Source organism: Colletotrichum gloeosporioides, assembly GCF_011800055.1.
Source record: "Colletotrichum gloeosporioides strain Lc1 chromosome Unknown consensus_93, whole genome shotgun sequence".
NCBI lineage: Eukaryota > Fungi > Ascomycota > Sordariomycetes > Glomerellales > Glomerellaceae > Colletotrichum > Colletotrichum gloeosporioides.
Genome location: NW_025544738.1, coordinates 92,098 through 118,140, shown reverse-complemented (window position 1 = coordinate 118,140; position 26,043 = coordinate 92,098). Strand labels below are relative to the sequence as shown.

Below are 26,043 nucleotides of genomic sequence, written 5' to 3'. Positions count from 1 at the left end.
ATCCGTCTCGAATGCCAAGAAGGCGACCGTAGCTTAGGTATTCCAGCGACACCTGATTTCCAGAAGATTGTAACTATGTTTAAAGGCTGTGTTGATGAATATGGCACGCTGAATATTGACAATTGCAAGGGTTCCTGAGGCCAAGTCAATTTCGAGATCTTGGATTCTTGTCTTCTCTGCTATGGCTTGCGGGTGGCTCCGGGGAATCACAGGGGTAGCGTGCGCGCGGCAGGAACTATCCAGATCAAGCTTCCAAGTCGCCCAATTTCTGGCGAATAACGAATGCGGACCGAAACTTTAATCAGTCGACGTTACTTGGCCCTCCGGACATTGGACGAATTCTGGATCCGGTTCTGCTGTTTTCCCTTGTTTTCAGACCGGGTTGGCCTCAGGTGCTGGTTAAGTCCGGAGGCTGTGGACATAGGTGCCCACATTTAAGGCCGAGGACGCCATGGAGATGGAGCCATTTCCGGAGATACAGATGGGTCAAGGGCCGCGTCTCATGCGCCTACGTTTTGGGGCACTTATTAATGGCTTTCGCAACAGTCTACTAACTGAGCAATGCATCAAAATTGAATGCGCATTCTTCATTAAAGCACTGGCTAAGTGCTGTGTTCTACTTTTCGAGTAATCAGCACGGCTCGTCCTGCCACAAGCCAACAACCGCTCAAGACTCTGGAATATCATCTACAGCAGGTATCTATAATCAGGAGACAGATCTCCCAACTCAGTCTTCTCCTCCTCTGACAACGTAGATTGTCCAGCAGCCCGATCCCTGCTCTTGTTTGCAGACCAGCATGCGATCGCGTAGATGAGACACGCAAGACCGCTCAAAATGACGAAGGCAATGCAGATGCTGTACCCGGGGATGTACTTGGGTGCGTCCTTCTTCAGGAAGGCAAATACGGCAATGATTCCACCAATGTTACCGAAGCCAACCTGCCAAGCACTGCCAATCGAGCGACGGTGGTGGCCTCCCAAGTTCATGTTGAACCAACACACGATGATGGGCATGGCTGTGTAAGAACCCATCGCCACGAGGAATAGCGATGCATATTGTACGGAGGTGTTGTTGTGCACGGAGATCAAGATCGCAAAACCAGCCATGGCAACGCAGATAGCGAAGATGGCGAATAGGAATCGGTGGCGCGTCTTGTCAGAGATGAAGGCGATAATCATCGAGAAAACGAACGCCACAGCCCATGGAGGGACACTGTGCAGCTGGGTCTGGATGCTGTCGTAGCCGTACGTCTGAATGATGCCAGGCGCGAAGTAGGCGTAGCCATAAGCGGGCACAATCAGGCCGAAGTACATGAAGCCTCCGACAATGACCTTGTAATCTTTAAAGATGTTGCCGACATCCTTGAGGGTTGTGCTGCGCTCCACGGCGGAACGCCCCTGATCGGCGCGGAGGCGGGCCGAGACAAAAGCCTTTTCGTCGTCGGTGAGCCACTTGACCTCCTCGGGGAAGTCGGGAAGCCAGAAGTAGAAGAAGAAGCTGACAATAACGGTCAAGAGGCCTTCCAGGATGAAGATCCAGCGCCATCCAGCGTAGCCGCGGATGCCACTCATCTTTCCAATCGCTGCAGCGAGGAGACCGCCGAAGGCTCCTGCGAGAGTCGTGCTGTTGAAGAAGAACGAGTATCTCCTCTGCGCCTCGTGGCGCCGGTACCACATGCCGATGAGGTAGAAAGCGCCCGGGAACATGCCCGTCTCGAAGACTCCCAAAAAGAATCGCGTGGTGCAAAGTCCGGCGTAGTTCGTGACGAAGCCTTGAAGCATGGTGACGAGACCAAATCCAAACATGTTGATGCTCAGCCAAACGTGTGGCTTAAACTTCTTCAGGAGGATGTTGGAGGGGATCTCCAGGAGGATGTAGGGCACGAAGAAGACGACAAGCGCATTGTTGTAGAGGGTGCCATTCAGGTTCAGTTCCGTGCTGAGGCCGAAGACGTTCGCATTGGCGATGTTCACTCGGTCTACGAAAGCAAATGGCCATTAGCATTTGAGTTGCGATCGTGGCTGGACGCGCGGGCGGGGAAAGTGAGCTTCTTACCGAGGAAAGCTAGCAGGTACATGACGCAGAGGAAGGGAATGACCCTCATGTCCTGACCAGGTCAGCATGTACATGGTAGTGTTTCGACAGGAAGAACTCACAATCTTGCTGACGAGCTTGCTCTCCGTCGTGTGAGGGGGACACTCGACGTGCTCGTCGCCATAGCCGGGCCGGTCAAGATCTGTCGCATGCTCGAGGGAGCGCGACGGCGACTCGGCCGGCTTGTTCTCCTTGTCGTACTGCATCTTCGGGGTCGTCGACTCTGAGAAGCTGGACTCAATTGAACTCTCTGCAACCAGTAGAGGCGCGCGCGACACACAGAACGCGCGGATGACTGGCAAGAGACAGGTGAAGGAGCAAAAGGGTGCGGCGCAAACAAGACTGACGACGATCCTGCCAGGGTCGCAGCCAGCTTTTATTTCGTCACCTACTTTTTTGACCGTCGCAAATGACTGTGAGTCGCGCCGCCGACCTCGGGGTGAAAAGGTTCCCTGGAGGACAAGGCCGGTGATCCTCGCGTCTCCACACGACTCCAAAAAGTACGAACCAACACCACGTTGGACGTGGAGCGTGTTTGGTGTCTAGCCCGGCAGCGGTAAGGAGGGACATGGATGGATGTCCTAAAGAGAAGTGATCATCCCCCCAAGCCTCCCGAGCCGAACCCCGCGTTTTCTGACCGTGGCGGGAGTTGATAATGCAGCACTAAGCTCGGGCTATTGCTTGTAGCTGATTAATGTCATGCAGGGCATTGGATTCAGTCAATGACTTGTGCTCGTATCCCGTGCATTGCATGCTGCTCAAGAGACATGGCAACTCTGCATAACTTGCACAAGATGTTCAGGCAGCAAGAAACAGTCCAGACTCGGTGTTGGATCTGCAAATCTTAAAAGGGCCCCATTCTTCCCTATTCACAACTCCACCCCGGCCCCGGGTCGGACTTGGCTGTACTCCACTCCGTCCGCCGATGCAGGAACTGTGACTCTGTGAGTAATCCCTACCACAAATTCCTTTTCGCGTGGTTGGCTCTTAGCTGACTGCATGCTGCGTCGGACGGACGCCGCCGCCGCCCTCGTCTTCTGAGCAGAAAAAAAATCCTCACCTAGGGTTCGGTCCGGTGGGATTGATAGGATGCAGGTGTGAGACAGACCGGACTTAAGCTCGAATGCGGCCGCCGGATGCCCGGAGACCATCCGTTTTTGGCCTAGACCATTAAGGGACCACAGTGACTCAAACCACTGATGGTTCGTCTGGTTTTCTTACTCAAGGAGGCCACAAACAACCATCTCGCTTGAGCGGCAGCTTGACTGTCAGGCCTTGACAGCTCGCTTTCTACCCCGCGAACGCCAAGTCCAGCCACGCCTGGCGATGCCCTTTTGTAGCTTGTGTGAATGGTTGGCGCCTGACCTCGGCTCTGAATGTCGTGCGTCGCGATTCTTGAGCAAACAAATCGAAAACAACTGCTCAGTCGGCCTGGCCTTAGTCTCGCATTCCGGCCCTCGTATGGCGACCAATCAAGCGGCAATTCAAGATTCTTCTCCAAGCTTGCGCTTACTTCTGTTTCGTGGAACAATTGATTTCTTTCTTATCCAGCGCTCATAGCCTTCAAGCTCCCAGCCACATTGACACACGTTTCGCAAGCCGGAAGAAATGGGTTTCCTGAGAAGCCATTCACGATGCCATGAAGCCCTGTTGCTATACTCGCAGGCGGGTTTTGTTTTTATCTTCGACAGAGCATCTCCCAACCTCACATCTATTTCAAGCAGAACTCATCAACCAATGTCAGTCTTCTAAGCGATGCATCCATTCTCCACAGAATTGAGAAAGGGCGCTGAAATAGTTCAATCAAGGAATGATTTGAGGGCTTAAATGATAGTTACTTCGGCATTTTCTACAATGCTATCAAATAACACTCCATCTGTCACAGCCGGTCCTGCATTCCAGAAAACATTTTTGGTAAAGACATACCCAGATCTCTGGTAAATATCTCCCATTGTAGGGTGCTTCCATGAGCTCAATACCAAGCACCCGACATGGTGGCGCGGCAAATGAGCCGGTGCCGAGTTTTCGACTCCGGTAGGAAACCGCATAACTGGCAGCAGTATCATCCTCCCTACTTTTTGTAGTACCCTATCAGTGGTGTCCGGAAAGAGCATCATGTTTCTGCTTTTATCACCGCGACGCCCAAGATATTCACCCACTGCCACTTCCCCTCCATGATCGCCGTAGTCTGTCCAGCAATACGTGATGAACATAGTGCCTTTCAGGCGAAGGAATCCACTCTTAACTTCAACTGTTGAGTCTGGGCCCTCCGTGGTGACATCCAAGTCAATCACTTTGACCATCTTTTCTCCGCCTAGAAGGCTGTCGCCAGAACGCGAGAAGACCGGTCCATCGACGGAAGCCCATGACCAGGAGGGCGCTCGATATTCTGACGGGCTGGGTAGGTTTCCGTGCGTGTACCAGCACAACTGGTTCACAATAACTGATTGCCACATGCCCGCCAGAAACCTATCTCCAGTGGCCTGCTGGAAGAGCTTTGAAAGTCCCGAGAATGCGTAAAGCTTGTCTTCAGGTCTCGTAAGCTGACAACGCGAGTAAGACTCAACGGAAACCTCCCAGGCGTTGAGCAATTCGGTCGTCATGAACCCTGTTGGGCCTGATACGAGATCAGCCAAGCTTCCCAGCGTCTTGAATCCCTTCATATGGTCGGCTGGGTAAGGGTTGACATCTCCTCTCGGAAAACCTTCACATCCGCTCTCTTGGAGACACTCCCACATGATTTGTTGAGACGAGAAGTAGACGATCCGCGATGCGAAAAATCGCTCTTGATAAACCCAACCGCGGCAATGCAACGGAGATTCCGGCAAGTGATCATCCCAGTACCTCCGTCGGTATATGTAACACCGCACTGGGCAGGTTGTTGGCGCGATGGTCAAAGTTGTGTCCACAATACCCGGCGCGATGCCTTTGGCTGCACGATATCGAAAAAGCCCTCCGTCTGGACCGTCTGAAGCAGATGCACAAATATTGCACATCGAGTTGCTGTAGACACTAGCCATCATCGGTGCCTCCGCTTTCCAATCCTCATCGTCATCTTGGATGATGCACAGACGGTCGATCCATACGTATCGGACCCCAAACTGACGGACGACAAGTATGAAATCCTGGAAGGTCTGAGGTAATGTTTTCACCGGCCAGCCAGCTTGAAGGTCGTTAATATTTTCAGATAGCAGTAAATGCTCAGGGTTGGGTGCCCAGCGGTAACTCAGAGTCATATATTCCAACGGGGTTGTCTTTTCCAAGTCTTTCGTTATTCGAAGCTTCCAGTCAGGCTCGCCTGGAATGCCAATGTCGATCAGGCGAGTCGGTAGCCATCCTGGTCGTGCAGTTGGGGGGCTTCGACATTTTCCGTGATTCTTTTTGCATTTCTGAAACCAATTGAGAGCCTGGTTCAGAGATGAAGGGGAGGCAGTGCTGCCTGCCAAGATCATCGGAAACTCTGGTAAAGGGCTATCTGTGTGGAAGTCTCAACAGCTGTACGCTTGGAATCAGCATGCAATCTACCTTGAAGGCGATTCAAATGAATCATGATATGCACGTCAACAGTGCCAGACCAGAAGTTTGGATGTCGAAACGCCACAACAACTGTCTGATCCACGGTTTGAGCAACGTCAACACGCATCCTATTCTTGTGCTGGAGGATTTGGAATTTGATTGGCTTCCAGACGGTCGCCCATACTTCTGGTGCAACTAAGAGATGGTCGTGATTCCATAAAATGGAGCAAATGAAGCAGTTGTTTGAAGCCGCCCTCCTGAAGCTCTCGAAGCTTTGGCGTTCAGGGGTAACGACCCATAGCTTTTCGACGTCATCAAAAAGAATGTGTTTAGATCGCAATCCGTCTTCAGCTTGGATAACTTGTTTGCAGGTTGAACATAGAAATGAAGTAGGATGTTCCATTGCACTAGGAGTGGTGGTGGAAACTGACGAACACAGCTTTGTTGTGTTGATCCGCTCTTCGTATACTGTCGATGAGTGATTATTCGACGGTGTGTCCCTGCCAACATGTGCTCTTATCACCTGACTTGCTGAGTCATGATGACATCCACAAGAAACGAACCAACATTCCGTCTTCGTCGTTGTACAGCGGCGAATACGGTAATAAACATGGCGATGAATCAAGATTGCAGATTTTCGGAGATTTCAGCAGCAAAGCTCCTAGTTGAACAGTGCGAGTTGGCTAACGCTAGAAACACAATACAATACATGTTGCGATTGGAATCCCGTGCATTGGTTGACATGGAGAATAGAGGCTGCTCGAAAATGCATAAAATCAAACGACTATCACCGACTTCCCTTTTCGGTACGTCCTTCGGCCGAGCCAAATCAAATCCCAAGCGCTCGCTCAAGCCACGACCAAACGCCCGTTCCCAGCCCCCATCTAGCTGTCTTGAACAGTCCACGAATGGCTCCATGCCTTGTCTCAGTTACTGGGCGATCCGTCTTGCCATGGTGTATGGTGTTGCTTTCTGAACCGGAGCCGGAACTGGCGGAAGTCTGCTTCGTGACTTGCGACTTTTCTTCGTAGGCTTTTTCCATCGCCTCAATCGCTGTGAGCCCCCAATTCTTCATCCAATCTCCTTTCATAAGATCTTCTGCTTTAATTCTGTCTTCTGGAAGCCAGCAGAAAATTTGCTCCAGCATCAACAGCAGATCTCGCAACTCTCCAGGGGGGACTTTCTCATCTTCATCCCCGTCTTCCCAAATTCCAACCAGCTTCTCGGATCTATCCTTGTCTATGAGCTGCATAATGTGGTCCGAAAGAGTGGTAGGGTCTCTGTGTCGAGGCGTCTCGTTGTCGGGGTTCGAGCCGTTGTCGTTGTTACCGGAGTCGATGTCCGCCTTCGACGCATCCAACCATGTCTGTGGGGGCTTGCCAAGAACATGGACCATCTCGGCCCAGACCTCTTCGAATCCAGGAAAATAGGTTTGGAAGACGCTGTAACGCGCATATAGCTCCACGGTAACGCAGCCCAAAGCCCACACATCAGCAGGAAACCCAATAGGTTTGCGAAGCTTCTCCGCAACCAATGCCTCAGGAGCGCGAGATTGCTCTGGTATATTGAGTTCGTACCTATCATGCTCAGCGGGTCTCCATGATTCACCGAAGTCGCTAATCCGAAGCTTTGCATCAGAAAGACGCAATTTATGGGCATGTTTGTCGTTGAAGTACATCTTGCCAACAACGTAAGGTGGAGCATTTTCAGGGATTGGTTCGTCGAAGTCGCTGACCTTCTTGCAAATGTCTACTGGATATTGTTGCGGCAAGCCGAAGCTAGCGTAGAGGTCTCGAACACTGCGCTCCGATAGCTCTGCACCTGGTAACGCTAGCAGCAGATTTCCGCTGTGTAAGTCTGAACGAAGTGTTAGCCTTGCTTCCTTTCAGGGAATGACAATCGATGATTGATATGGGACTTGCCTCCGTGAGCAACTCCTTGGGAGTGCATATATGCAACGCCCCGTATGAGCTGTGCAGTCAAAGCTCGAGCAACTTCAAGACGGAATAACCAGTTTGGATGGCTCCTGAATTTGCTTTGAGCGAGATTGATACAAGTTGGCTCACTGACAAAACAGCGATGACGTCCGTTCGGACCTTGCATCGTGAAAGTGTCCAGGCAGGGGTGAATGACTTCTGCGCCAGGGTGTGGCGAAGGGTCGCCTTGCAGTCGTTGAAGGATCGCCTGCTCGTCGGAAGGAAAGTCATCGGGTTCGCGTTCGGTCTCTGCACACGCGATCTTAATAGCAACCTTTCGACCCAGGGTTTCGTCGTGCGCAAGCCATACGGTCGAGAATGATCCGTTCCCTAGTTTATTGATGATGGTGTACCTGCCATGAGAAAGCTGATCTCCCAGTTGAACTGGATGGAGGAAGCCTTCCTGGTAAAACCAGTAGCTTTCATCGGGCTCGTCATCGTTGTATAGAAGGATCTGCATCATCCTTAAATCCTCTTGGGAGTTTGGCTCGCGAGCTGCCAACAGGGACACCATCGTATCCCTCTCGGAAGAGACATAGTTTGAAGGGATACGCTGAGCATCTGCGACATATCGGCCTGGTAGAAGCTCAGCCACCACAGAATGTATGGAGGCCATTGCAACTGAGGATCGTGGTGTGGAATGACAAGAGGTGCAAAAGATGCAAGAGCTGGTTGCTCACATCAAGAGGGCTGATCTGAACTTAAGCATCGCGGGGCGCCTGGGAGCTCAAGTTTATGTGTTCAGCTGCTATTTCAAAGCCGCATAGATGCCAACGCATATCATAAGCGAAAGGACTGAAAGAACACAAAGTAAATGCAAGGAAATTGGAAACTTTGGAACAAAGAAAAGCGTTTCAAGGGCAGGCCCTGGCTGCCAATCCACGCAGCGAGCAAGGTTCTCTCTTGGCAGACAGCCGAAAAGCAGAGGCATTCAAAGACTAATGAAAGGAACCAAAAGTATACATGCATTAAATCATTGGCCATTCAGCACACAAAGAGAGTTAGGCAAAGATTCTGATGGGTCACGTTGTTCAGAATTTGATTCTTTTGGGGCATCGCACGCCTTTTGGTCCGGAAGATTCTTTTACGCAAGTTCAGCTCGAGAACATGATGCGCTCGCTATCAATACTCGACAAGTATAGCTCGGTCAACACAATCGCATTGTTTGATATACATGTAAACACGGCTCGTGAGTAATGACCATCGCGCAGAAGGGACTATTAAATGGGAAGCCATGGGGCTCGAAAACAACCAAGCATCAACACAGCGTACATCCAATACAATCTCTTGAGCAGCAGAACCATCAATTGAACACCAAGTTCAAGCGATGACAACCGAAAACCCTAAGTTGGGAATGGTAGAGGTCATTTGGAAGATCGGTATACCACCAGATGAATCTCATGCCATTGCACTATTGGGTGCCCATTGAAAAACAGTCACTGACAATCAGTATTCATGCGATTCAATGCTAATTAGGTTAGTCTCAATCCGGCATATAACATGGTAATTAGGCTACAGGCTAACAAGTTTTAGGTCTGATCTTCACAATTCAACGAAAATGACTTTCATGACATGCAAATTTCCTGTCCAAAAGTCCGGATATGTCAAGGACGAGTGGCATATAACCACTTCTTTTAGAAACGGAAACGAATTTATCACCGCTCATGGGTATACACCAGGCAAGGGGAACTACAACGTTCATCGAACAACAGTGACCTGTCCATTGCCTGCTCCAATTACAGCGACAAACCAAGACGGCTCCAGAGTGTGGCCTGTCGAACCGCTCGATCCCAAGTACACTCGGCGAATGTACCATGAATCGTACTTGGACTCTCTTATTGGTGAGTGAAGCGCAGAAGAAATTCATCACGATGTGAGTATTTGGTTGTATGCATTTGTTCGAATATGACTGCGCTGGGACAAAATTCAAAATCTTGCTGGGACAAACTCGGGACATTCTTTTGGGGCAAAATATAACCTGACGGCCTTGTGGGCTGCTTAGCTCAGTCAGCGTACAACTATTTGTCTTCAAGCAGTAGTAGAAGAAGACGAAGACTCACCAAGTATCTTTGCTTATTTTCGCGTCGATTTCGTTCTGCGCAGAAACGATAGAAGTAATGTACGTCCAACATATATGATGAGAGCTTCCGTTAGAACTGCACGTAATGCATTCATCACGCAGTTGTAATTGAACAGAAAAGCTTTTGCAAACTGGCGGGGCTGAAGTAATCAAGCCAGGCAAAGGTTCATTCCCGCCACGTACCATGTTGGGTTCTTAATGTTATTTGTTGGGGTCTTAAGAATCAAAGCAAATGAGAGGCAAAATACTGCTTTCAAAAGATAGAACATCAATGCATCAATGTAATCAAAATTGAAGATATCGAATTGATTGAGATTCAATACACCAAAGATGCAGATTCCCATACTTATTGACTCAGTGTTACTCTTGGTATTTAATGGTATCTAATGATGTTGCGTGGCAAAACTCAAGTCAAAGCTCAGGTCAAGTGATTCCTTCTAAGTCATGACCCAATGTGCGCTTGAAGCATAAGACTTATCCTAATTGTCGCATGTTACCCTATGATGGAAACATTGTCTTCGGCCTCAGAATACGATGTACTTGCTTTCATCACAATCTAATGTATTGTCAGCACTCACGGGCTTTATTGACTTACCTGCAATCTCTGACAGTCCTGTAAGTAACTGGCCTTCTAGAGACTTGATGCACGTCTTCGAGATGAGAGAAGTCCTTCTCTAAAACACTGTTCAAGTAGTTCACGCTCAAGAACTCCGTGGGATACTTGGAATCAGATGGCCATAGATTCTTGCCTTCTCTTTTGGTGTCAAGAGGTATGTTGACAGTTACTGTTGACCTTACAACGTCATAGTTCTGTCTCCCTTTCGTGTACCCATGCGCTGTGGAGAACGTACGATCGGTATCTGGCCATGAGGTTGTTACGTGCCAGTCGTCTGGCACCGGCCCTGTTTTCGTCATTTTGGTATTGTGCAGCCCAGATCTAGTGAACCGTGAAGGCGCGCAATTAGAAAATTCAGTTCCACCGCGCGCAGCTTAATGAAAACAAAAACAGAAACGCAAACGCTGGAAGTACTAACCGCATGACAATAGTTTTGACGTCGTCCGCTTTCCCACCGTGGCCATGCAGAGCATTCAGCCAATGTGCTTTGAGAGCTCGCTCGTATTTGTCTGTGCGCCTCGGCCTCTCGCATTTCCAGATAACTTCAACGTCTGGTGAATCCGAGTCTGATGAGGATGGAGAGGACATCGCGGCTGATACTGACAGATATGGTATTTTTGCTGATTGTTTTCTGGTAACTGTTGTATCTTGTGGCCCAGAATAAATTGAGACATCTACGTGAGGAAGCCCGTTATATACCGATGAAAGCAAATCAGCATCCTCGTCACCAGACTCGATGTTTGACCAGCGGGAGTGTCTCGAACAACTCCATTGTGCTATCCCAGGTTATGCTGTATTTTCTTTTTCTCCTGACGCTGGGAAGGCCGCAACATTGGCTTGTGTCATTTGTGAGTTTTGATAAATCAGTTTCAAGTGCTAGAAGGGAATGCAATCGATGGAGCGAGTCTCTGCTACCTAACAAAGACATAGGCTGAAAGCAGTCGTGAAATGATACCTTTCTGGGCTTTCACAGCCATCTGTGCTTGGTAGATTACTTGGCCACCACGGCTCAAGCATGGAAACAAAAGGGAAGATGCCAGGGGCTTCGTGTGTCAACTCATTGACAAAGGTATGCCAAGGTTCTTTTGTCCGACCCAACCCAAGGGCGCTGATTCTGTTCACAAAGACACCTCCTCTTTGATTTCCTCGTCTGGTCAGATCCACAGAAGGTTCCATCGCATGGGTAATACATATGTCCAAATATTTCCCACTTGAACTATTGAAGTATGTCCCAAGCAAACCATCTACATTTGATACCAGCGAATCGAACCCATTCACACAATCTCTTGGACTGACGATGGAAACAATTACACCAGACGCAGGCACGGTCACGGACGTGGTTGATGTCGACGACTACATGTTTCACTGGGAGACTGAAGAGGAAGAGCGACCACAACACTACTTTCCTGGCAGCTACCATCCCGTCGAAATTGGTGATCAATTTTCCAATGGAAGGTACACCATCGTCCACAAACTTGGTCATGGTGGATATAGCACCGTCTGGCTTGCTCGCGATGAGAAACATGGCCAATTTGTTGCAATTAAGATAATGGTCCCCGAGCACCAGTCACAGTCTGAAGCACACAGCTACGGCATTGAAATCGACTTTCTGCGTGAACTCCATCAGATTCCTACCAACCATCCTGGAAAGCTGATGCTCATGTCTTGTCTGGACTCCTTCAGTCATAATGGACCCAATGGGAGCCATCTCTGCATTGTGAGTCTGCCTCATCGAATGAGCATTGGTCAAAGTAGGTATGAATCTCATGGCACTGGAACCTTCGAACTACAAGCGGCGCGGGCAATGTCCGCCCAATTAATCATCATGCTGTCCTTCCTTCATTCGAATGGCGTGGTACATGGAGGTAAGTGGGCTTGACCGCCAAGATCAGGCCACAGCTGACTTGAAACAGACTTTACGCCGAACAACGTTCTTCTTGCGCCACCTGACCTATCTCATTTGACAATCGAGGATCTCTACCATAAGTATGGAGAGCCTATCAAAGCCATGACTGAGCGTCGCGACGGCAAACCGATCCCCCACGGTGTCCCGCCCTACATCGTGCCGGAAATCTGGTTTGGCGACCGAAGCACAGACCTGGAGCTTCGAAATGCGAAACTCACCCTGACCGACTTTGGTGAGGCTTGGAGGCCAGCTTTGCGTTCGCGATATCAGCTTAACACTCCTGACAACTATCGCGCCCCTGAAGCGAATTTCGCCGAGAAGGAAAACGTTCCTATTAGCTTCCCGTCTGATATCTGGTCTCTTGGCGTGGGAATATTCGAGATCTTTGGCAACCACCTGTTTGAGGGTTCGCCAGATCCAGATGGCATGCTTGAAGACATGATCAACACCCTTGGCAAACCACCCCAGAGATGGTGGGACCTGTGGGAGGCCAAAGATGAATTCTTCAGAGGAGACGTAGAGTGGGATGAAGACGGAACCTATCCATACAGAGAGCATATCCTACTGGAGGAGAGAGTGCGTGGGTGGATCGGAGATGTCCATCGGGATGAGATGACGACTGAGGAACTTGAGGACCTGTACAGCCTCGTCAAGGGGGTTCTATGCTGGGAGCCTGATGATCGTCTCACTGCAGACGAGCTACTTCGAGGAGATTGGATGAAGAAATGGGGGCTACCAGCATTGCAGGCGATGTATGAGGCTCGCGGGGAAGGCCGCAATATCATGTCGGAGATCGACTCCATTGATCGAACGGAGCTAGCTGCCGCCGAAAACGGCGGTTCAACCAGGTGGAAAGCCGCCGTGTCTGGGGTATTCTTGCCAGAGTTCGCAACAGCATGGTGGACGAAGGTACGGGGGGTGTTGGGTTTCCCCGCAGTATAGTTTGTTTGGCATGAGCGCCGTCTTTGCTCGGTATGATCAATGATTATGGCCATTTCACCGTCAACAGATTCACCCGCGAAGTCTTGTGAGCTATTTCATGATTTGTTTAATCGGTATTCTCGTTGCGGGGTGCGTCTTATGGGCACACTCTAGACAACACATTTCGTGCCAAAATTCTAATATGAAGAATCACTCCTGAAATTGAGTTATTTTTCGAAGATGTTTCAACGCACTTTCGGTCTTTGAGTGCACCTCATTCACGCAGCTCATTTTGATTCTCGACTGAAATATTCTGCGCGATCGTTTTGGTTCTTGACAAGAGAAAAAGCACTGCAAAGTAAGATTCGGTATGAGTTTATGCCAGCCCGTCTGACAAGAGACCAGCCTTTGTATTCCATATATAATTTAACATCGGAGAGATCCGGGTCAATTAGACTGTCTTTTACCCTACTCACAACCAGGTAGTGGCTTTTGATGACATAGAGAAACCAATATCCAAATAACGATTTACCGTTCCAGTTTTATCCTCTCACTAGCTCATCCAAATATTCCTCAGTGAACCACTCTGTAATTTGCTCATCCTCGACCCAAGACGAGGTGCCCCGTCTGGGTTCGTCATCCAGGGGGATTTTCCTGCGTCCCCCAAAAGTGTCGCTGACGTCGAAGTTCTCCGCACCGCGAGTGTATCCATGGGCGGTATAGAAGTGACTGTCGTTTTCCTTCACTTTCCAGGATGCCGTCACATGAGGCAGGTCATCTTGGAACAACGGCTCGTTGTTTCGTCCGTAGTTGGCAATTGTACTGAAATGAAGTCCAGACCTGGCGGTGGAAGTATTCGATCAGCTTGTCAGAAAATAACAAACGTATCCGAGATTGAGCAAGCGGAAACAGGTCTCGCAAATATGACAATCCGGATAACCCACCTGATAAGCAAGACTTCTGGCTTCTCCCCAGACGCTTTGCACGCAGTTTACCAATGAGATTTGAGAAGTTGGTCCTTCGTTGCTTTGACTCTCGAGTCATTTGGTTTGACCTTGAACATGACTTTGATCCATTTCTTATCCGCTGGGTGCATTTTCGGTCGTCGTGTGTGGCTACTACGATGATTTTGTTTAATCAATGTTTAGCTCTCATTTCGTGAGGCTAGCATCAGCATTTTGTACTTCAGGACTCGTGGTGACCACGACGGTCTGAAGTCCTGCAAAGCATCGTTCCACGGATGTGTTGCCCCTTGACCTCCTGATCCGGAAAAGAACACGATATTTTGGATACACAAGGAACGGAAGAATGAACAAGATGAAAGCCTTCAGTTCAATTGATACCGTGTCCTTGCAGCTTTCATTCGGCATGATATGGGCAGGAGACAACTAGTTAGCAGAAAGCTTTGTGATAATCTTGGGTTTTATGTATGACCGTGGTTTGAATGGGCCGGAATATCGATTGCTTCGAGTTAGGTTACCTGTGACAAGTAATGCATTTCCTACCATGGCCATTCCTCCTTATGCATTCGTTCTGGTAGGCTCCCGTTCCCGATACCACAATGAGAGTACTAAATCCTTCAAACACTGGGGTGGGGAATGTTTTCTGATTGTTAAATCCAAGAAATCCTTAGGTTCTCGAAGGGCCCTACCTGGAAAGAACCCTCTCTTTGTTGGTGCCGTTCGCACCTTCTGTTTGTCCCAACTTACATCCAAACAGAGACGTGAAAACGGGCTTGCATTTTATTTTTAGCAGGTCCTTGCTCTGCTTGGTATGAAGCGATCTGGCTCGTTGAATTGAAGGGTGAGAATTTGTTGGACGTGGACTTCACCTCACACGTTAGCTTCCCACATTCACTACAGCATTTTTGTTCCCCAGCAGCATTCAAATTCCCAAAAAACCCCACGATTTTCTTCGGATTTCATTTCACCTCCGTCTTTAACATATTTTTCATCTCCAATCTCTTTCCTGTCAGACGGCTGCTACCAGAAAGATGGCCGACAATTCCTCATGCTCGACCACGGCGGCAATGGATACGTCCACCGGCAACTCTTGCCCCGGCAAAAGTACGGCCAAGATTGAAGCTGAGTCGCGGCATCCGAACATTGATTTCACCTTTGGGGAGACATGGACGCAGGATGATTTAGACAAACTAGATATCCTGGTCTGGAACGATGACGAGCCAGAAGAGTTCTACGCAAATTACTATGAAGGGGGGCTGCATCCGGTCCGGATTGGAGATCAACTCGCCGATGGAAGATACACGATTTTCCACAAGCTCGGCCGTGCAAGCTTTTCAACGGCGTGGCTTGCGCACGACGAGAAGGTGAACTGCAATGTCGCGATCAAGATCACCGGAGCCCAATTTACCAAGTCTTCAAACGAAGCCGATGTTCTCAAGTTCATCTCGAGCAGTGAAGTTCCAAAGACCGGCCGAGAGTACCTGCAAACCCTTCTACACCACTTTCACTACAAGGGCCCAACGGAACCCACAGCTGTCTCGTGAGCAAGCCGGCTTCATTTACGGTTGCCCAAGGCCTGTTACGGATGAAAAAGAAACGGGCTTTGCCTGCGGAAGTAGCCCGAGCTATCACGGCCCAAATCATCATCAGTTTGGACGCTTTGCATTCTATCGGCATCGTTCATGGAGGTGGGTACTGCCGACAGATTTAAATTGAAAGCACGCTGATTCGAAAGATAGATTTGCACCCCGGCAATATTATACTGCCACATCCAGATCAGACATTCGAAACGCAGACAATCGAAGAGATATACAAATCATACGATCGCCCTCCCCAAATTCCACTGCACTTGTACCAAGCAGCAACTCTCAGGAAGCCCCCGGTCCCCGATAACGCGCCGCCATACATCGTTTCGAGCGTGTACGCCATAAGAGGATTCGACACTATTGAGCTTCCAGACGCAGAGGTAATGATTGGTGACTTCAGCGAGTCATGGAGGCCATCGCAGGAGACGAAGCACGAACTTACAACGTGGCCTCCCTCTCAAGCACCCGAATCATTGTTTGGGAAGAGACTCAACATCACCATGGATCGACCTGCAGATATCTGGTCTCTCGGATGTCTCATATACCAGCTGTTTGGAGTTAGGGTCATTTTGGATACGGTGCATTATGACCCCGACGTCAATTTCGCAAGAACGGTCGGAATGATTGGAAAGCCACCAAAGCAATGGTGGGATCTGTCGAAGAAAAAAGACGGGTTGGATAGCAATGAGGGCAACAATGATGTAGCCCATGATGATTTGGATGAAAACGAAACCATTGATGACGAAACTAAAGCATCATTGAGACGGCGGGTGAAGGTTTGGCTCCCGAAAGATCGCGGTTATGATCCGGATCATGTCATGGATGAGGAGCTCGAAGACTTGTTGGCTCTTCTGGAATCCATCTTTCACTGGCTTCCTAATGAAAGGGCGACTGCTTCTGATCTCGTATTCTCACTTTGGATGAAGAAATGGGGACTACCAGCCATGGAGGCCATGAAGAAGGGAAGAGAAGCGAAGAACAAGGAGGTTGGAAAGGCATGAGCCCGAACTAGCGTCAGCAAGCTTACATTAAGGAGAGACTGACATATGCGTAGTCCAGATTCATGAATAAACTTAGATCGTTGAATTCAGGTTTTCCTGCACCCCTTCTGTTGCACTCGCATCAAGACATGTCGCATTCTGGGAACCGCAGTCCATCTGCTGGACATTGGGCATGACAATTATCCTGCAATCGAACTAAACCAAGTGCAGTGGAAATTGAATTGGATGCCAATCAGTGCACTGGAGGGCAAACACCAAGGACGGTCGTGTGCTGACCCACACTCTTTGTCCTACAAAACAGCCGCAAACAAGCAGTCACTGGAGGACCTCATGTAAGGCAAGAACATTGACCCTTGCCATTTTTTCCGACTCTCATGTTCTATTTGGCTTTTCTTCGGTCCACATGAAAAACAATATTTCGTTTCCACTTCACTGGCTGAATCTCTCCTTCAGCACAGCCTCGTTGGCTTCAAAAGTTTCCTTCGCGCTTGCCTCAACCAGTGCGACGATCATAGGCACTCCCGACAAGTTCACTGGAATGATTCCCGGCGCCGAATTTAAAACCGCTGCTATTGAGCTTGTCGCCGCCAATCCAACATGGACCATAGATGAGTTAGAGCAGGCGGAAGGCATTCTATTCGATGCGCCTGAAGAGTATTTGAGCGATTACGCACAGGGAGGATTTCACCCTGTTCAACTTGGAGATCGACTGGAATATGGCAGGTATATCGTTTTCCACAAGCTTGGGCATGGTGGATTCTCGACCGTCTGGCTCGGCCACGATGGGAAGTTGGGTCGCAACGTTGCCATCAAGATATTGAAGGCTGATGTAGCTGGATGGACCAACGATGGATACAATTTTGGCCCCTCAGTGTTTGGCACACCTATCACATTCAAAATGACACCTTCCGCCACGATGGTCCAAATGGCTCTCACTTGTGCTTCGTCAGCACCCCAGTCCGCACAATGGTCGCTCAAAGTCAAGCTGAGTGCCAACGCAGTCGATTATTTCCACTTGAGACAGCGCGGGCCATCGTGGCACAAGTCATTCAAGGACTAGCGTCGCTGCATGCTTCCGGCATCGTTCATGGAGGTACGTTTGGGGAATTGATGACCACAATCTCGCGCTGACACAGATCCTAGACTTACACCCGGGCAACGTTTTTCTGAAGTTCAGAGATGCGGAGGTGGCTGACTGCAAGGTCTCTGACGTCTATACTGCCTATGGAACGCCCGAGAAGGTCCCTCTTCTCAAACAAGACGGCTGTTCTAGAAGGGACACCGCCAGCTCCAGAAGGCCCCCCTTACATCGTCCGCAGGATCATTACGAACAGCGGATGCGACACTATTGCTATAGACAGAGCCAAGATTGCCATCGGTGACTTTGGAGAGTCGTGGAGCCCTGGCATGAGCACGAGATACGACCTCGCTACACCGGCATTCTACCAAGCCCCTGAGTCGAGGAATGCCAAAGAGAATAATTTGCCCCTTGGGTTCCCTTCAGACGTGTGGTCTCTTGGGTACATCATCTTTAACGTCTTCAGTTCCCGAACTGTGGTTGAATCCCTTGGCCCCAACTTCAACTACACACACGAGCAAATTTGCCACATGCTCCTTTAAGACCACGATTCCGACGACTTTGGTCCGCCGTTGAAGGAACGCGTTATTGTCTGGCTGAAGAAAAGTAGACGCGGAGATATATCGGATGAAGAGCTTCAGGACATCTATGAACTACTGAAGTGCATTTTCTGCCTGGAGCCTGAGGACAGGATCACTGCTTCTCAGTTGATGTGCGGTGACTGGATGAAGAAGTGGAGAGTCCCGGCATTGAAAGCCATGGAAGAGGCTTATGGAGCGGAATGCAAGCAGAGAGAATGAGCAAGACCTAACGCTGACCAACCCAGAACGAGGAAGTGTCTAACCAGGTCGAAAACATAGGTGAACAGTGAGGCTGGCAGGTGAAAAAAGGGAAGAGAGGCCGTCGAATGTACACCCGAGAAGGTGAAGAATGAGGAGAAGGATTTTGATCTTAAAGCCCATAAGGCGCAAAAAGATGACAAGTAGACACTCTGAGTAATGATGGCATTTCAAGATTCTTGAACCCCTCAACAGGGAACGGGGCAAGCTGTATAAAGATCCCGCGATCGAGTGTTTTAGTGTGTTTAACTTTGATTCAGTGTGGTCAACATGCCAACCGTGAATCGCCGATGCAACTCGTGTCCACCTATAAAAGTGTTTTTAAATCAGTCCAAACCATCCCGTCGGCCTTCCACCAAGACAAGCCCTAGCTAGTACCACGGCCATAGTCTTGTCCCGAGCAACTGGAGCCCAAGTCTTCTCGAGGCCCTCCCTTGAAACAGGCTTGGGAGTTTCTACTTTCACCTTGAAGTACGTCTTCTTTTGTGCATCCAAGCTCTCTGACTCTATACTTGTACGGACCCTTTCCATAGGAACTCTTACTCCATCGATCGTGACCTCCAGCACCGGATTCTGCTGGCCAGAGGGGATGGCTTTCACGAAGCCGTCGACAATTACGTGGAGGAATGAGCCGCTGCCGCCTTGGACAACCTCAAATCTCTCAACGACTAACTGAGGACGGGGCGCCGTTGCATTCATAGAGTGACCAAGCTGCAAAACGTCCGAGTCGAGGAGAGGCGTGTAAGGTGGCGGAACTCGGTGCTGCGTCTTTGCCTCAAACGCATGCGCCCACTTGAGCAACTTGACGTCATCATATGCTCTTCCAGCAAAAGTCAAGTTCATTGGGACGCCCTTATCTGCCAGGATACCCATCGGCACAGATACCGTCGGGATGCCCAAATGGCGAATGACTCTGTTGCCATTGCTGTAATGAACGCCATTTTGCCATGCTAGGTCCGCGCCCTCGAAGCTAGAGTCAGCATTGGCAGGACCGACATCTCCAGCGGCTGGGAACGCGACGAAGTCACAGCCCAGTCCCGTGAGCCAGTCTTCAAAAAGTTTCTCGCGCATTCCTTCCAAAGCTTGAACAGCCACATCAAGCCCTTCGATATCGGTAAGGCTGCCTTTCCTGATGTAATCGACCAGCTTATGGTACAGAATGGCGTTCGGTTTGTCGAAATGTCTCATTTCAGGCTCTGTGCGTAAGGAGTCTGGATAAATGGTGAAAGGGTCGACCGCAGCGAGGTCCGGGATTTTAGGGTCCTCAAAGCTTTTGAGAAAGCCATTCCAGGCATTGGCGATGAGGGCACTCCTTTCCATGGAAACCCAGTCCTTTGGTCTTCTTGGGCAGCCCTCGGGCAGCAAGTCATCATTTTCATAGGCTGTAACTGCAGGAAAGTCGTCAACCAAAAGGACTTCCGCACCAAGCGCCTCGAGATCCTTTTTGGCTTGCTTCCACAGCTCGATAGCCTCTGGACTTGTTGTCACCGGTTTTGCTCCAGATGGGGTAGAACCGCCAATGTACATTTCGGGAACAGCAATTCGTAAGCCTGCAAGGGACTTGCATCCAGCTAGCTCACCAAAGGACTTCGGCTTCTCCTGCCATGGTTCTGGAAGCTTCACAAATGGCTGCTGTCGCCAGAAGTTCCCATTTTTGACTGGATCCTCCACAGCAATGACATCCAGAAGGGCAAACATGTCCTTCATTGTTCTCGTATGAGGAACAGGGACGTCGCATGTCGGGTATAGCGGCCAGCTACCCCGCGGGGAGAGAAAATGTCGGGATGGTGTGTATGCAATGAGCGCATTGTTGCTAGCGGGTGATCTTCCAGATGACACCGTCTCGCCGCCGAGCCCAAAAGATGCAAATGACGCCGCGGTAGAGACAGCAGACCCGTTTGAGGAACCCGATGCAAACCCGGCTGCGAGATAATCTGGGTTATACGGGTTCTCCGCCCGTCCCCAAATGCCTCTCTGCATACCGCCGCAGGCAACTGCAGGCATATTGGTCCTGCCTAGTAGAATGCCACCTGCTTCCCGGATCTTCTCAACCAGAAATGCATCCTCGTTTGCGACGAGGTCCTTGAATGCGGGTGATCCAGCCGCAGCCACAAGCCCTTTAACTTTGTAGCTGTCCTTAACGGTGTAAGGTATGCCTTCAAGTGGTCGAACTAAGGCACCTGATGCGCGCCTATCATCGGACTGGGCTGCTTCTTCGAATAGCTTGCTGTTCAGAACCGGAATGGAGTTCAGTGCTGTGTTGCGGCAATCGTATGTGCTTATGCGACGTAAGTAGCGGGCCACCAGCTCAACACTGGTTATTGAACCGTAGTTGAGAGCGTTTTGTATGTCTTCGATTGAAGCCTCGACAAGGTTGAGTTGCGACATGTTGGGCTTGAGATCAGAAGGTTTGAGGCAGAAGTCTTCCTAGCGTGCAGTGTTGAAAACTGAAAGTATGTGAAAACATGTCAGCAAGATGATAGGCAAATATCCCCCGCGGCGAACCGTTTGGCCTTGATGGTGAATTTGCGGGGAAACCGATACGTAAGCGGTAACAATTGTCCCGGACGGTGTTGAATCCGATAACAATACCGCTTCGGCGATTCAGACCGTTGACTTCGATATCTGCCGATTACCAAGCCCCCCGCTGAAGCCGCTAGCGGCTTCCCGAGCGCCAGCGAATCTCCGCCAACACAAGTACAGGATCAAACTTGCCTACCTTCACAATTGAGAGTCCCCATCGCGGCAGACATCATCACCGAGAAGGAACTTCAACAAGCGGCTGCTCAGACAACTCCAAGTTTTAGCCAGAACATGAAAACACCGCGACGTATGCCAAAATGTCTATATGCATCATTGTAGGATCTATATGTAGCAGGATGTTTAGTGCACCGCATTACCCTATGGTTGGATAGTGCGCAGCATCGATATTGTAGCACAATTGCAATCCGTCCTCCTGATGCGTGTAGGTTGATCATGGACAGTCATACTCAGCCTCGAAGACGGACAAGGACAAACGGCCGGGTGTGGGGCTCTGCCTCTTCCCGGCCGCAACCACCCTGTAGACCTCAGTCATCCGAGCCACAGCAGTTGCACGGGGTCCAGCAGTAATTCCGGGTCGGCCTTTGACACCGGCTCTTGGTCCTTGGTAAGGGCGCGGAAGTCAGACTCTGCTCCCGGTGGTGTGCGGCGAGTCGGCCGATTTACTGGACCTACCAGGGCAAGTCAGGTCGCCCTAAAATTTACCCAGTTACCAATTTTGCGGAGGATCACCTATTTCAAACCATACCTCCGAAGAAAGTACCATTAGGGTCTCGTCAAGTCGGCCGTTGAATGTCCAAGAAAGGAGACCCGTATCCATATTCTCATTCAGTGCTGTGAAAGAGTCGTGACCCACCGCATGGGCGTTGCCGAAATCGCTCTCGAAAATATGGATGTGCTGGTTCTCGTAGACGTCTTCGGCGTCTTCATTAAATCAAGATCTGTACACGAAATTTGTCTTCATGTTCTATTTTACACAGTCGAGTCTGTAGTAGAAGCTAGGCGATGCATTATTCTGGCGTACATCTCAGAAAATCTTTTCTCTGAGAATACTACAACGTACCCAGGCACCAGCGAAGAGGCAAACTTGTGTGGGGGTCTCGCACTCAAAAAGAACTTTGGTAAGTTGCCTCTCCTGCTTTTGACGGGAAGAGTGGGGTAGATCCCTTGAACGAATCAAACGATGTCAGCAGAGACAGGCATTAGGTTGTCAAATTTTTATCAGATCGCGCCATGTCACAGTGGCAATTGGGCAGAATCCGGTCTTTTGCGGGCTCCCTCGTGTAAGATGCTTGGCTGCATTGGCTTGGTTCGTCTGGTTCGAATCCTTCGCCGGGATGTGTTTAAAGTTACCATTTCAAGACACCTTAATTACCCTCCAGCCGGTTTGATGAAATTTATGTAAAAGATGGGCAGTCCACGTTCCGATTTTCCTTTGCTGCGGTCTTTCCTTACCTCTTCATCCTCTTCGCCGCCGACGACAGCCTAAATCTTAGAGCCTTCTGGCCAAAAGATCAACGAAGATGTCAACACCAACCGGAGGTCCAGCGGCCCATTCGAAAGCTGCCGACCGATTCCCGCCTTCGGTCTCTCATGATGCTCCGCTTAGTCATGAACAGCATCTCGACGGGGACGGTAAATCCAGCGACTATCCCAAACCTGTATTCGACGCATCTCGCTCGGGTGCTGCTGATGATGGACACGCCGGTATCGGTGTCAGCAGAGTTGAAGCCTTCAACAAGGTCCTTTACCAGTCTGGGAAGTCCGGCAAGATCATTCTCTGGCTGCTGGGCATCTCCATCGGCTTAACCATGTTCGCCTATGCCCTTGACCAGGGCATCACTGGGACCATCTTCACCACCATGGCCAGCTCGACGTTCGGCCAACACAGCTCGCTCGCGGCTGTGAGTACCGCCAGTCAGATCATCCGTGCGATCAGCAAGCCCTTCATCGGCAAGCTAGCCGACATTACCTCCCGCCCGACGACCTACGTTGTTATTCTTGTCTTCTACGTTGTTGGCTTCGCCGTCGCGGCTAGTTCCAGCACCTTCGCTGCCTATACCGTGGGCATCTGCTTCACCTCCGTGGGGAAGTCTGGTCTCGACCTCCTTAGCGATATCATCGTCGGTGATCTCACCCCGTTACAGTGGAGAGGCTTCTTCGGCGCCGCCCTCTCGATCCCGTTCGTCGTCACTGTGCCTGTCAACGGCTTCATTGCGGAGGGCTTCGTTGATAATTGGCGATGGGGCTTGGGCATGTTCGCTATCGTGGTGCCGGTACTCCTTGTCCCGGCCATTTTCACTCTCTACTCCATGCAGCGACGAGGAGAGAAGATGGGCATGGTCACTATGGCTGCTTCTAAGCGTCTTAGGACCGGGGCTGCTGGCGAGTCGGATGGATCAGCCCAATCAGTGGGACTGTCTTACTGGATGAAGCTGTTCGGTGAAGGGTTGATCGACATTGATATTTTCGGGCTCATCATTCTTGGAACGGCGTTTTCGCTCATCTTGCTGCCCTTCACCCTTGCCGAGAGCGCTGACGGCGGTTGGGCCAGCCCGAGAATCATTGCCATGCTCGTTGTTGGCTTCGTTCTTCTTATCGGTTTCGTTCTATTTGAGATGTACGTCTCCCCAAAGCCGTTCATGACGAAACACATCCTTCAGAACCGCACGTTCCTCGCGGCGGCCGCGATCTACACATTCAACCAAATGGCCTCGGCAGTGCGAAACACCTACTTCTCCTCGTACGTCTACATCATCAAGCAATGGTCTACTTACGAGTGGACCATTTTTTTGGGCATTACTACAATGGGACTCAGCATCATGGGGCCTATCGTTGGCCTCATCCAAAGATCCACCCACCGTTACAAGTCCATGATGGTCTTTGGCGCAGTGGCCAGGCTGATCGCCTACGGTCTACTCGTTCAACCTAACGGCAACATGGTGCAGGACACGGCCCGACTGGTAGTCGCGCAACTTCTCTATTGCTTGGGTTCGTTCAACGTCGTTGGCGCACGCGTGGGCAGCCAAGCATCGGTACCCCATGAGGATATGGCTACGATCATTGCTGTGCTCACGCTGTGGTCAACCTTGGGTTCATCAGTTGGAAGCGCCGTCTCATCCGCCATCTGGACCAGCGAGATGCTTGACCGCATGCGGAAGGAGATGCCCGACGTCGACGAGAAAACGCTCGCGAAGCTGTACGGAAATATCAAGAAGTTACGCACCACATACGACTTCAATGATCCCATCAGGCAGGGAGCCATTCGCGCCTATGCCCACGTTAACGGCCACATCGCCATTACCGCCCTTCTCCTGGCTGCGGTCCCTCTGTTCGCCACATTCTTTATGCCTGACTTCTACCTTGGCAAGCAACAGAACGCCGTCACGAACACGGGTCTTGACGGTGAGGCGGTCGATTTACCTCAGAGAGAGTTGAGAAATGAGGAGGCGTCTGGCACGGCGCAAGAGCAGTCGAGACCTTTTTACTACAAGTGGCTTGCTTTTTACCGCAAAGATTCTTAATTTTGCGTCATGACAAATTAGCTAGGAGCAAATCTGCCGCAACGCGAGCACTATAGTCGTAATACCAACCGAATTTCGGCCTCATAAATACTATGGATCAGACGTGAAGGACATGCGCAACTCTCCCCCTCACTGCTGTCACCTTCAATGCACGACTTGCTGGATGATTGGTGTGCACACTTGCTATTTTTATTCCGCGTGTCTCGTAAAGTCTAGGATATTCTATTTCCGAAAGTCTCCATTACTCAAGAAGTCTTCTACCTCAAAATCTGGCTGGAACTCTCGATACAAGCTGTCGGGGCTAGACGTCATCCTGAACGTGTACGCAGCAACGTTATCTTCGATGATCCTTTTTGGTATGCCATTAGCAGCAGCGGCTTCAGCCAAAAGCTGAACTTGGCAGCTCTTCTCCATGAGAGTAAACAGGTACGCTGCTTCATCGACTGTCTGGCCCACAGTCAATAGACCGTGGGTCGTCAAAGTCATCACCTTTCCCTCTGGTCCCAGAGCTTCGGCCAGCCGCTTGCCCTCCTCCTCATCGAACACCACTCCCCCAAAGTCCTCATAAACTGCCTGTGCCTTGCCGTAAAATATGCAAGCATCTTGATTGATCATCTCCAGCGGTCTACCAAAGGCGGACCAGGCCTTGCCGTATATGGTATGTGCATGACAAGCCGCGTTGACGTCGGGCCGAGCCTTGTGCAGAGCGCTGTGAATGAGAAAGCCAGCAGCGTTTGAAGGCAGACTCATGTTTCCGCCGATAGCGTTGCCATTGTAGTCGACGAGAATCATATCCGAGGCTCGCATAAGCTGCCACGGACGACCAAGCGGATTGGCCCAGAACGTGTGCAGGTTCTCGGGGTCGCGAACGGAGATGTGCCCGGCCATGCCCTCGTTGAATCCCTTGCGGGCGAAGATGCGGAATGTGGCGGCCATGTGTTCGAAGATGTGAGTGCGGTGTTCATGGAATGATGGGAAAGTTGGGATGCCAGACAGAGGTGTGCCTTGAGACAATGCTTGAAGAGCCGTCTGGCCTTCCTTTGCGTGAGGCTCCCAACTCTTCTTCACCGGCACGGCATCGGCGGTGGCGGGTACCATATCCGTGTTTGAGTGTGGTGCCATTATGGATATTTGCGACCAGCGAAATTATTACCCAACTAGACAGTGATATTCGTTACGCAAAAGGTTAAATCCCCGAACTCTTTGCTATGGTTGGAAGAACGAAGGCATCCGCTGTGAATGAGCGATTTTCTGAGCTGGTGGAAGGCGCAGTGCCCGGGTTACATGTTGTTTGAAACTCGCGGACAATGAAGGCAGACACTCAAGCCGAGCAGTTCGGTTTCAAATGCCAAGAGAGGTGATAGGAGACGATCTGATTACGAATAAAAATTACCTCAATCCT

The 26,043-nt window shown here is 50.3% G+C and overlaps 9 protein-coding genes across 9 annotated transcripts; 4 read left to right on the top strand and 5 right to left on the bottom strand.

Annotated features, from left to right (window-relative positions):
- Positions 1-687: 687 nt before the first annotated feature.
- Positions 688-2,301, bottom strand: GCG54_00010744 (MFS transporter prlL; the record flags this gene model as incomplete). Its single annotated transcript, XM_045410661.1, has 3 exons — positions 688-1,979; positions 2,057-2,108; positions 2,158-2,301. The coding sequence occupies 3 exons, from the start codon at positions 2,299-2,301 to the stop codon at positions 688-690; spliced, it is 1,488 nt and encodes a 495-aa protein (XP_045257752.1).
- Positions 2,302-3,918: 1,617 nt separating this feature from the next.
- On the bottom strand, positions 3,919-6,014 carry GCG54_00010743 (uncharacterized protein; the record flags this gene model as incomplete). Its single annotated transcript, XM_045410660.1, has 2 exons — positions 3,919-5,570; positions 5,621-6,014. The coding sequence occupies 2 exons, from the start codon at positions 6,012-6,014 to the stop codon at positions 3,919-3,921; spliced, it is 2,046 nt and encodes a 681-aa protein (XP_045257751.1).
- A 426-nt stretch (positions 6,015-6,440) lies between these two features.
- Positions 6,441-8,203, bottom strand: GCG54_00010742 (Dual specificity protein kinase CLK4; the record flags this gene model as incomplete). Its single annotated transcript, XM_045410659.1, has 2 exons — positions 6,441-7,432; positions 7,708-8,203. The coding sequence occupies 2 exons, from the start codon at positions 8,201-8,203 to the stop codon at positions 6,441-6,443; spliced, it is 1,488 nt and encodes a 495-aa protein (XP_045257750.1).
- Positions 8,204-11,580: 3,377 nt separating this feature from the next.
- Positions 11,581-16,659, top strand: GCG54_00010741 (CBL-interacting serine/threonine-protein kinase 12; the record flags this gene model as incomplete). The annotated part of the gene is made up of 5 exons (XM_045410658.1): positions 11,581-12,148; positions 12,197-13,098; positions 15,086-15,524; positions 15,587-15,760; positions 15,848-16,659. 5 exons carry the CDS (start codon positions 11,581-11,583, stop codon positions 16,657-16,659), a joined length of 2,895 nt encoding a protein of 964 aa, XP_045257749.1.
- Positions 16,660-17,062: 403 nt separating this feature from the next.
- GCG54_00010740 (uncharacterized protein) lies at positions 17,063-17,719 on the top strand (the record flags this gene model as incomplete). The annotated part of the gene is made up of 1 exon (XM_045410657.1): positions 17,063-17,719. One exon carries the CDS (start codon positions 17,063-17,065, stop codon positions 17,717-17,719), a length of 657 nt encoding a protein of 218 aa, XP_045257748.1.
- Positions 17,720-17,838: 119 nt separating this feature from the next.
- Positions 17,839-18,537, top strand: GCG54_00010739 (uncharacterized protein; the record flags this gene model as incomplete). The annotated part of the gene is made up of 2 exons (XM_045410656.1): positions 17,839-18,202; positions 18,281-18,537. 2 exons carry the CDS (start codon positions 17,839-17,841, stop codon positions 18,535-18,537), a joined length of 621 nt encoding a protein of 206 aa, XP_045257747.1.
- A 360-nt stretch (positions 18,538-18,897) lies between these two features.
- Positions 18,898-20,964, bottom strand: GCG54_00010738 (Glutamyl-tRNA(Gln) amidotransferase subunit A; the record flags this gene model as incomplete). The annotated part of the gene is made up of 1 exon (XM_045410655.1): positions 18,898-20,964. The coding sequence occupies one exon, from the start codon at positions 20,962-20,964 to the stop codon at positions 18,898-18,900; it is 2,067 nt and encodes a 688-aa protein (XP_045257746.1).
- Positions 20,965-22,640: 1,676 nt separating this feature from the next.
- Positions 22,641-24,641, top strand: GCG54_00010737 (Siderophore iron transporter 3; the record flags this gene model as incomplete). The annotated part of the gene is made up of 1 exon (XM_045410654.1): positions 22,641-24,641. One exon carries the CDS (start codon positions 22,641-22,643, stop codon positions 24,639-24,641), a length of 2,001 nt encoding a protein of 666 aa, XP_045257745.1.
- Positions 24,642-24,863: 222 nt separating this feature from the next.
- On the bottom strand, positions 24,864-25,763 carry GCG54_00010736 (Meiotically up-regulated protein 14; the record flags this gene model as incomplete). The annotated part of the gene is made up of 1 exon (XM_045410653.1): positions 24,864-25,763. One exon carries the CDS (start codon positions 25,761-25,763, stop codon positions 24,864-24,866), a length of 900 nt encoding a protein of 299 aa, XP_045257744.1.
- Between the last annotated feature and the right edge of the window lie 280 nt (positions 25,764-26,043).